Here is an 11,783-nt window from a genome sequence, read left to right as displayed (position 1 = left end):
TCAATTATCTAGGAAAAAAAAAAAAAACGTACGTAGATATAATAATCGATGGAATAATTCAACTCAGAGCGCTCCATTATGAACAAAAAGTACGTACATACAATTTTCAATAATTCTTTGTCTAATTCGATTCTTATCATGACTGCATAACATGTCCTTTGACACACATGGCACTAAGTCTTTTCTTTAGTGGCTTGATCAGAAAGAGTTATTATGTTTATCCACATTCAGCATGTGTTCAATGTATACTGTTCCATAAATGGTAGAAATAGTCTTAAGAGTTCAGACATGTCCTTTTACCTTTTAACTTTGTGATGCAAATTTCTCAGTTGAAGTATACAAATTATTATCACTTTCATTGTCTTCACCGTCGCTTTCACTGTTATAGGTCTCAAGATATGCCTCATCTCCTTCCTCGCCATCTTCCACCTATATATAAATAACATATTAACCAAAATTAAAAATTAAAAATAAAACAAGGTTGAGAGAGAGAGAGAGACCTCGGAGTCATCATCATTGCTAGCATAAGCAGATTCTAATTTGTCATACAATTCTTCATCTCCATGGTCCTTTACAGTCTCCACTTGTTTCTATCAAAAGTGAAATAAGCAAAATATGAGTACAGTCTGCTTCCCATAATACAATTTTGCTTGCAATATGCTAAAGATATAAGATCAGAAGGTAGGTACATACTATTTCAGATCTTATCTTCTCCACTTTCTTTTGCAGATTTGAAATATGCTTCAAGAGAGCCTGTTATCAGTGGAAAAGGGAAATTAAAAAAGAGCATGCATTGTACTAGTAAGCACAATACTAGAAGAAAATTAGGATAAATGATCAATTAATTAGAGAGACCTACAAGTGTTTTTGGATTTTGCAAGAAGATTGATATCAGATATCACGAAACAAAAGTTTGTATAAATACCTCACGTCGTTGGAGCTCAATTGACCGTGCCAGAGCCTTTCTCTTTGTTAAAAGATTCTTTGGTCTTAAAGTTAAAGGTCGCTGGTAGTCCTTTCCCCGGTAAACAACTATAGCATATCCTTTTGAAACTTTGTCAACCGAAACTAAAATGCCTCCACTCTCGGCTTCGAGTGCCAATGCAACCTTTTTCACTTGATCAAAGGTTTTAGCCTTCACAATTATCTTAACCAGTTCCCTATATTTCCAGTGCAGGTGCATGTTCTCAATGGTACCATCAAAAACTCCACGTCTACCTGACACCAAAAATCAGGTTCCTATAAAACAAATTTGAATCAAATTTGTTTTATGGATAAGCATCATGTGCAGTTTTAATCAAATTTACTATCCCACCCTTACTCTCTAACCAAGGACACCCTGATTTCTTCCTTCCACCCTTTGCTAAAGGTGAAATGAACCAAAATGGTCCTGAAATAAATTGACAATTTTATATGCTCTTACCAAGAAGTAAGAAGGCTTTCATCCGCAATCCTAATTTGCGAAACATAAACCTCTCTTCGTCAGTTATGCTTTCAGGGTCTGATTTGGGTTCCGATGGCATCAAAGATGACTCCACTTTCATCAAGGCTCGTTCAGCTCTCATTACCTTTCTTTCAGCCTGGTATAAGTGAAAATCCCAGGATCAATCACAATTATATATATGCCAAGTTGGAAAATAATCTTAGAGTGGAGTTAGGTCATCGAAGAAGACAACAAGAATGTAAAAAGCTCCAAAGCACTTACACATCAAACATAATATCTATAACCATTGGTGATAAGGCCTTATTTAGAGTCATACTAAGCACGTTTGGAAATTAAACAAGCTTAGCGGTTATAAAAAGTGCTTAAACTTGTTGATAATGTATGGATTTGTGTCAGGTGCAAAATAAGTAATAAATATTTTTTTCTCCTTGTAAACTTGGTCTATTGCCTTCATTATTCATTGCTTTACTGCCTTTAAGAAAACCCTTAGGGAACTATCATTTTTCTCAATCATGAAAGTGACTTAACATGAAATCCATTAGCAAGTTGATAAGAGATTTCTATTCACTTACCAGAAACAGATTCCGTTCTAACTTGTTAACGACTTTGGTATGTCGTCGTAGTTCTACTTCTCTCATTATTTTTTGTTTGTGATGTTCGTCCAAGGTCTTTCGCCACTTTGCATCAGCATCCAAAGTTTCACCAAGGGTCCCAGCCTCTGCAGATATCTCTGAATTATTAATTGTTGGTAAGATCAAAGATGACGCTCTCAATCTTGCTTGTTCTTCCTCATCTTGCATTGCTTTTGCCATTCTTTCCCTCTCCTTCAAGGCTTGTGTGACTTTTGCTGACAAAAAATTCTTTCCCCGATAAAAGACCAAGAAATATTTATTCCTCGAGAGCAGTACACCACCTGTCAATTTCTGGGGGAAAAAAAAGTAATAATTTATCAACAGCATATAACAGGCAACCATTTATTATTATTTCAGTATTTGTCTAACTAGATTCGTTGATGCATGTAAAGTCCATCCAACACTAATCTAAATGCAACTTGCAAGGCCATCTGACTAACTTCTATATATTAATATACAGTTAGTTCATAATTTTACATTCTAACTTATTAAATATCTATATTTTTCCAAAATCCCTTTATAATGTGATAACTTCAAAATAACTTGATATCACTTAAACTTGTTAGAGATACAAATCCAGCGCCAGACTTCCACCTATAAGAGTTGAATCCCTCAAGTGTTACAAACATAAGTTGTGGAGCAGTCTCGACCCCTTAAAGACATTTCATGTCTACTAAAGGAAGCTGCCATTAGCAAAAATTATGGGGAAAAAACAGTATATTTTTTTAACATGGGAAAAGTTTTTTCATTATGAAATGGCATTTGTAATAAAAATAACATTGAAGAAAAAATTGGAGGAAAGTCAATATTTTTACAAGTGGAACTGGAAAAGACATGATTTATCATTTATCACCTTGATATCTTCTGCCATTCTCTCGCTTGTAGTTAGTGGCACACCGCGTTTGAGTGCCACCTTTGCAATAGAACTTTTTTCCCATAATTTAATCATGGCTGTAGCTAACCCTTGAAGTTGTCTGTTTCTGCCTATACACAATGATTAATTTATAATCAGCACGAAACTATATACACAATGATTAATTTATACTTCACATGCACAAGAGAATTAATTGCTAACCTAATGCAAAATGTGGAGGAAGGGTCCTTGCAATCCTTCGTAGAGAAGTTGCCTCTGTTTGACCAAGCGAGGGTCTCACTCCAAAGGGAAGAACTCTGAAGGGAGGCTCATAACCAGGAACAGTTTCCGGAAGCATATCTGCATCAACTGGCAACAGCTCACTCCCAGGCCAATCTGTGTATCTAGGGCCTAGAGTATCCAAAAATTTGCCTACTTCATCTTCGTAAGTAACTTCTGGAAGCAAATTTTTTTCCTTTTGGTCATCAGTAGCTTCCATTTTTTCCAAATGTGAAATTGTCCCAAAATTAGAAGCAATGTCAGAATGCTTTTCCAATGAACGATGAGGTGGTGCTGGTAGAGACTTAAAAGAATTCTCACTTTTCCCATATATCTGTTTGTTCTGTTGCACTGAAGAACTCCCTCTTTTCCTATATATCCACTTGTTCTGTTGTATTGAAGGAGCTTCATAGCTCACACCCCTGTACAAGGAAACAGAGTTGCCAGACCTCCAAACCACGAGACCACCAGTTTTTCTCTGAACGCGACTTTAAAATAATCAAGAATAAGAATAAGGCGATGACCAATGAAGAATATATCCACACCCCAAAAATATAAAAGAAAAGAAAACACAAACAAAACAACAGCAGTCAGAAGAAGCAAGTTGAACATGTAATCATAGAGCATTCAACATTCAAACAAATCCCTAAGGATAATTGGGATTATTCTAACAAGAGATGTGGTTGATCAAGAAATGTATCCAAATCCAAAAGAGAGGAAGTATTCTCTCGAATTCTAGAAAATGTCACAAGAATTCATCACTATATGAAAAAATTTGTGAAAAAGAAATATCATGTTTTACATCAAAACCTTTTAAGAATATCAAAACATGTCATAAGAACAGATTTGACCTTGGATGTCCAACTATAACACCAAGAAAGGGAAGGTGTCTATAGAATGCTATTCAATTCATCTAAGACAAGTTTACCTATGCTTCACAAAGACACTGTTACCTTCAATACACTATTGCATTTGAATCTAATTATCATTGTAAATTATGAATGAAGCTAAACTAAACATAGAAGACCTATATATGAAACTAAGCTAAAGGTAGAAGGCAAACCTCCAGTAGCTCATGCATCCTCTTCATGTTAAGTGCAGCTTCCCCTTCGAATTTCAGCCTAACAATCTCCGAATCCTTCCACCTCTCATGAATCTTGTCCACAAGACCTTGAGTAACCCCACCACCTCCAACTCTGGTCTTATGCTTCTTCTCGAAAGTCAAGTGCCTCAGCCTCCTCAATTCCGACTCTGGAAGAGTCAGTTCTGCAAGAGAAGTTTTACTTTCCCTCCTTCGATTATACCTCTCTTCTTCTTCTTCTTCTTTCTCTTTATCCATTGGCTTCTCCCATGGAAACCTCACCTCCCTATCACTCACAAAGTTTCCAATTCCAAATGGAGACTCTGGTGAAAACCTGCCTCGTGTATTGGGCAATAGCCCTTCCTCCACGTAAAATATATCCTCCACAGATCCTTTTTTTATTACCCTCTCCTCCCTTCTATCTTGCTTCTCAATCTTATCATCATCAACATACCCAAATTTCTTCAATTTCCCCACAATCTTATCCATAGTACTACCACCACTGCTTCCATCACCTCCTCTATCATCATAATCATAATCATCATCAGAACTCACAAAACCAGATTTTGATGAATGCCCATTTCCAGAACCTTGATAATCCAAAAGAGCACATGGCTGTTTTGGACGAGTGTACTTGCTAGGCTCGTTCCAATGTTTCAACCAACTATCACTACACAAACCCTTACATTGAAATATTATATTATTTTTCACGCCAAAAAGACTAGAATTCCTAGAGGGTATTGTTCCATTAATTGAATGGCACAAGACCCAGTTCCGTGTTGAGCAGAAAGTGAGCTTATCAGAGCAGTGAATTGAAGAAAAAGAATAAGAAGAGTACCTGAAGAAGCAAAGAGTGTGGAGCTTGGGGGTAGTGTTGAAGGAATCAAAGAAATGGTGAAGATTGCAAGTGGGAACAAGAGCCATCACATAAAAATGGTGGAAAAATAAAACAAAGTTGAATGTTAATGTGATGGTGGTGGCGGTGGGGAAAGAGCATAGAGTGGCAGTGGAAATAGCTTTAGCTTCTTGAGCTTGTTGTTAATAGTTACCAACGTAAACTTATCATCATGGTTTTCATCCACGAGACAAATATCTCTTGGTTCGATTTTTTAAGAAAAAATTATCCGATCTAATTTTATATGAATTTTTCGGTTTAGTTTGGTTCGATTTTTTAACTAAGACCAATCAAACCAAACCAATTTTGATTTTTCAATTTTTCAATTAATTCAAAAAAAGTAACCTTCTGCTCCTCCTGTGTCGCCAAAGTGAGTGTTGTCACTTGAACTGAAACTGCATAATTATCATAATTCACAAAAAAAATTAGCACCAATTAATTAGAATTTACAATCTAATAATCAAAACTAACCCACAAATTAGTAATAACCACTAACCACTAAATTTGCAAACAGAATTACAGCGCTAATTACTAAACTTACAAACAAACAAACTAAGAAATCAAACTGCAGTAACAAATTAAAAACAGAACAAAAACAGAATTTGGAACTTCAAACCAAACCAATTTTGATTTTTCAGTTTTTCAATTAATTCAAAAAAAGTAACGTATTGCTCCTTCTATGTCGCCAAAGTGAGTGTTGTCACTTGAACTAAAACTGCATAATTATCATAATTCACAAAAAAAATTAGCACCAATCAAGGTTGCGAGAACTGGTGAAGCAACTGGTTCAGTGGTTTAATGGTTCAACCGGAGTTCAACAGGTTTAATTAAATATTAAATAACATTATTCAAAATTCAATATATAATTTTAAATATTTAAATTCAATAATTTCTAACCTAATAAAATTCAAAACACATAATAAATTGTCCATAATTTATCAATAAAAATTCACAAACAACTTCAAACATCAAAGTCTATAACTAAAGTAGATCAAAACACATAAATAACAAACACATAATGTTCTACCACCAAAAGAAACAACAACTAAACAAACACTAATCATAAAAAATCATAATCATCATTAAGTGCTTCAAGATCTTTAATATACAGTCAACAAAAATTGTTCCATCAATAAAATTAACTCGGTCAGAAAATCAGAAAACCAGCATCATCGTTATGGCAGAAAATAACAACTCAGAATAATAAAAAATTAACAAATCAGTAGTTCAATATTATTAACTCATCAGCAATAACATTGGCAACTCATTATAATAAAAAATTCAATTAGTATCAAATCTCTCAAAAAAATTCAACACTTTCATATTGTTAAACATCTTAAACCCATCTTGTTTCCCTTCAACTCCATTATTACTGTTACTTAATTTACTATTATATTAACAACCAGCAATAAACATCACAAATCTGATTATCAATTTTATTTTATCAGCAATCAAATGAACAATATCACAAAATCAGATTACAAAATTATTTTAGTTTAACCTATGATTTTAGAAATAAAATAAATAAAATCATAAAAAAAGGTGGGAAAAACGGGTAAAGAACAGAAGCACAACCGTAGCAAAGAGATGAGCAAAACGGCGACATCACTCGAAGAAGCAAGCAGAACCGAAGAAGCAAGCAGACGTCACTCGCGGTGGAGAATGGCTAGGCGAGCAGAGGCGACGACGGAGCAGCCCTTCGCGGCAGCGACGCCAACAGCTCCAAGCATGCCTTCGTGCAACGTTGAGGAGAAGAGGAGCGAGGAGAAACGAGCAGACCCAACACTAATAATCTAATAATCAAAACTAACCAAGGTTCTGATAACCGGATCGGTCATCTAATCGCTCTAGTCATTGATTCACTAATTTACTGGTCTAACCAGTCCAATCAAAAAAACCGTTTTAGAATAAAATAATAAATAAATTATAGAACTAACTCTCATCAACACAGTAAAAAACAATCAATAAATCATCAGAGACTACTCACAAAAACTCTAATATTATGAGAATCACCGATAGTCTGAAATCAACCTATTATACATCAATCTCCAAAAGATGCACCATCAAGTTTTTAACATAGTTTTCATAAGGTTAACACAAAAATTAACATGCTTTAACAAAGATTAACAAAGTTTTCAACCAAATTTTAACAAGCTCAGCACAATAATTAACAACAAAATCAAGAAACTTTAAGACAAAAAAAAAAAAGTTACGAATCAGCAAGAACAAGCCAGTAATCAATTTATTAGTATCAAAATAAGCCAGTTACAGGGTTAATCAGTCAAGAACAGGCCAGAACGAGCCAGAGTAGTGAGCAAAGCCAATCAACCAAGAACAAGCACTAAGCACTGACAGAGCATCCAATTAACTCAAGCACAAAGTAAAAAAAAAAAATAGCAACACATTACTTAATCAATAATCATCAATCAATGAAAGCACAAAACACCAGCAGTGAGCATTAAAAAACGCCGATAACTGACCATCGAAGAACAAGCATGAAGAGGGTTTGATTTCTGAACAGACAATAAAAGAAACACGAAGAACAAGCACTAGATTGGAATGGAGCGAAGTAGCGTACGCCGATAGCACGAAGACGGAAGTTCTTGAGTGCAACGGAGGCGGCAACAGCAGTCTCTCACTCAGACAGACGGCGACAAGATTGGAATGGAGAAAGGTTTTTTCCTTGGTTGAGCTTCTGCTCTCTGAACTCGAAGGAAGCAGATTGGAATGGTGAAGGGTTTTTCTTCAATAAAATCACAAAACATTCAATAATCAATCATCCTGTGATTTGATTTCCGAACAGATCATTAAAAAAAATGAAGAACAGGTGACCGTGAGCACTGACCTTCGGTCTGAGACGGCGAGCAGAGTCAGCAGACGAAGACGACGGCTAGCATGACGGTAAGAAGACGAAGACGACGGACGCTCGAGGAAGAAACAGCGTGCCTGCGACTGGTGAGTCTGAGAGCGAACAGGGGTCGGTGCGACGGACGGGGCGGCAGCAATAGAGGCACAAGGCGGTGGTGGAGGCTAGGCTTGCGGGCAGCAGTTCGTTGTTGTTGCTATCTGAAATCTGAATTCTGAAGGAAGGGGTTGGGCACAAGGCTAAGTGCATGTTTGGGTGCCATTATTTTGTTAAAAAAAGATCTTTTTTCAATGAAAAAAGATCTTTTTTTTATTTTTTAACGTGTTTGGCAAATTTCTAGTAGTAAAAGTAAAAGCACTAGTAAAATCAAAAAAAGATCTTTTTTGAGAAGCTGTAATTTACATCTTTTTTTAAAAGATCTTTTTTCCTTAAAAAAAAGATGTTTTTCATGTAATAAATAAACAAAAAAGTACTTTTATATTGTTATACCCAAACATAATTGATAGATAAAAAGATCTTTTTACATGAGATATCCAAACATAAAATTACTTTTACTTTTCTATAAGATCTTTTAAAAAAAGATAACTCGAAAAAAGATCTTTTTTTAAAAGCTCACCCAAACAAGCCCTAAGGGTTGGCATCGCGCTCTGTTTTTTCACGAAACGGCGTCGGGTCACTGAAACCGGACGGTTCTGGTTCCGGTTCGACCGGCCGGTTCCTGTCCGGTTCAATGACTCACATCCGGTTTTTAATTGAACAATTTTAGACAATAAACCAACCGTTGAAGCTGTTGGTTCACAATCGGATCAGCCCGACCAGCTGGTCCAATCCAATTTTCAAAACCATTTGTCCAAGCCTCAGCTGCATTATTATTATTTAAACATGAAAAACAAAAGAGAAAATCTCTACGTGTTTTGCGATTACAAGCTTTACAAGTATGAAGAAAACAAAATCTATTAAACGCGCTGCTTATGTTACGTGCCTCTTTAACAGACTTTTAAATCAATTCAAATCAATTAACGCGCAAATATATAACTTCCATTTTTCAAAAAATTTCGTTTCTTTTTTCGAGTTTCTTGCCAAATTTGTTGGATTTTCTTCGTGCATTCTCTCTTTGCCTTTTCATTCGTTGTTTTACCTGAGTTTATCACTGGTTTCTTCTTCGTCATTTACGTACATTTTCTCTCTCTATATTCTTGCTTTGTTTTTTTTTCGATTTTCATGGTTTCTGAAATCAAACTTTGAAACCGTTTTGAAGATAATGGAACTTCAGAAATACACCCAAACGATTACAGAAATACACCCAAACGGTTACAGAAAGGAATACAGAAATACACCCAAATGGTTATAGAAATACACCCAAAGGATTACAGAAATACACCCAAAAAATTTAAAAAATACACCCAAAACATGGGGGGAGACAGTATATTTCTTCTTGAGATCTTTTAATGTTTTGCTGGTTAAGGATGAGGCACATGGCAGAGACAATCTAGAAAAAAACCTAGAAGAACAGTAAAACAGTACCTTGAATAATGGTTCTTCGTTTTTCTGGTGATTTTTTATGGAGATTTGTATCTTTTCTTCTTGATTTCTTCTACTCTTCGCGAGGAGTTGGAACGTTTCTGCAGAATCGTAGTTTGTTTCAAATGTCGCTTGAATCTTGAAGGTTTGCGTTTTGATTTCGGAAGAAGAGGAATAGTGAACGTGTTGTGGAAGGGTGATTAAGGCCCGTGCGTTGGACGCTCGATTCTAAAAGAGTGGTGCGCGTGTTTTTTTTCTTGGACTTGGACCAACTTGTATAGCTTGTAAGCCAAAAAGGCTTGTATGTATGGCAGGCCTGTAAACAAAAATGCTTACACATAGTTGTAAGATCGGTGAACCGGTAGTATGGCCCATTTGGTTGAAAGCCTGGACTAATGACGCAATTAAACCACCAAGAATCGGATAGTTTGTAGGGCTGCACATGGATTGGATAATATCCGCATATCTGCGGTAATTATTTGCATCTGATCCGAATTTTGCGGATATTATCCGATCCGCACTATGGTAGGATTGGATCGCAAATTTGCTAGTGATATTCGCGGATCCAATTCGATCCGATCCGTGAACCGGACGAAGGTTCGAACTCATGTCTTCTGTGTTCTGTCTACATTCCAACATATCATGCCACCATGCTATTTGTTCCTTTGGTGTAATATATGTTAATTATTATATATATTATATACATATTTACATTTACGTATTAAAATGTTAATGAAGATATTTATTTTAAATTTTTTAGAGTAAATTGATAATTAGGCCTTTAAGGATTTCGACTTAGAATTTGATACGGCCGTTACAAATCCGATATTATAATTCGGCATTATATACAATAACTCGGCATTATGCACTATAACTCGGCACTTTACGTTATAACTCGGCGTTATACGTTACAATCAGACTCAACGAACTACATCCTGGAATAAAAATGTCCGACCAAACATTATCACTTATTAAAACCTATTAATTGCTCTTCAATTCAGATGATCAATAGAAACGTAATCGACCTATTTTATCTCACCTATAAAGGTATGATATTTTATCTTCAAAGGATACATTGAATTCTCAATACTAACTTAAGCTTCGGAGTGCCTTTGCAGGTACACTCCCCCCTGTTTCTTGCTCAAAGCTCTACGCGATTGGACACCCTCTTGGAGTAAAGCTCGGATTAACAGCTCGGGGTCGACTCCCAGAGACTGAGATCTCCCTCCAGGTATCCATACAAGAATATGATTAATTAGTCGTTGAAGAAAAAAATATTAATTAGGTCTTCTACGATAATAAACAGTGAACATGTATATCCTTGTATTAATAGATAGTGCAAAACAAAACGAAATTATTCATGTATTTCGTTATCTATAATGATGCATGTCTTGTTGTTGTCATATAAGCATAGAAACGATGTAGTTTTGGATAATGAAGTATTCATTATCTTTTGAATTTTTTCATATGACATTTATCAACTGCTCTCTATTTATTACAAATCCTATTAAAACAGGTAAAATTTTGCTCCAAAAATTATTATCTACATAATAATCTTTCATAGATACCTCACAGTAGTTAACGGTATATATAAGCATCATCGTTAAATTTTACATGATAAATTGATAGAGGGACATAACATATCCACTATCTACTCGTAGAAGTCTAAATTAATACTTTAATTTTTTTAAGGGTTAATTAATCTGAAGTAGAAAACTTCAAGGACCTAATTATTATTTTACTCAATTTTTTATTATTTTTATTTACATAATACTATTTTTACCAATTTAACTAGTCATTTAACCGATTCAATCACTAGTTCGATTCTAACAACTATGCACTTACATGATGTGCATTGGACTTGGTTAATGTATGTATTTTATTGTAACTTCAGCATTTAGTCCAATTCATTGATAAAGTCATATATTTAATTTAATTCACACTAAAAGTAATATTTTTGTAACCCTAACTAGATATGTAATCAAAAAGAACCCCTGATTTTACAGGCAAAAATTTTAAAAACCCCTGACTTGATCTATTAATGAGACGGCTTTTTACTTGACCCCTGACTAAATAGACGGCCTTATTTTAGAACCCCTAACTAGATACCTAATTAAAAAGAACTCCTAATCTTACAGACTAAGATTTTAGAAACCTGAGACTAAACTCATTAATGAGATATTAAATAAATCTAAAAAATAATAAAAATATA

General features: G+C 35.0%; 1 protein-coding gene across 8 annotated transcripts; it reads right to left on the bottom strand.

The window, feature by feature from the left end:
- On the bottom strand, nt 55-8,279 carry LOC107612909 (CRM-domain containing factor CFM3A, chloroplastic/mitochondrial). Of its 8 annotated transcripts, none has more exons than XM_021109700.1 (12): nt 8,030-8,276; nt 7,763-7,927; nt 4,272-5,579; nt 3,530-3,686; nt 3,152-3,421; nt 2,930-3,060; nt 2,017-2,367; nt 1,424-1,580; nt 926-1,218; nt 694-753; nt 501-590; nt 55-429 (listed from the first exon to the last, which is right to left on the bottom strand). In XM_021109700.1, the coding sequence occupies exons 3-12, from the start codon at nt 5,211-5,213 to the stop codon at nt 304-306; spliced, it is 2,577 nt and encodes an 858-aa protein (XP_020965359.1). In that variant the 5' UTR covers nt 5,214-5,579; nt 7,763-7,927; nt 8,030-8,276; the 3' UTR covers nt 55-303. The 8 variants fall into 8 exon arrangements, 6 of the variants coding, with proteins under 6 accessions (XP_020965359.1, XP_016170180.1, XP_020965360.1 ...); XM_016314694.2 differs by having other exon boundaries at nt 3,152-3,686; nt 4,272-4,959; nt 5,128-5,579; XM_021109701.1 differs by having other exon boundaries at nt 3,152-3,686; nt 4,272-4,970; nt 5,128-5,579; nt 8,030-8,274.

This window comes from Arachis ipaensis, chromosome B08 (assembly GCF_000816755.2).
Source record: "Arachis ipaensis cultivar K30076 chromosome B08, Araip1.1, whole genome shotgun sequence".
NCBI lineage: Eukaryota > Viridiplantae > Streptophyta > Magnoliopsida > Fabales > Fabaceae > Arachis > Arachis ipaensis.
This window is presented reverse-complemented; position numbering and strand designations above follow the sequence as displayed.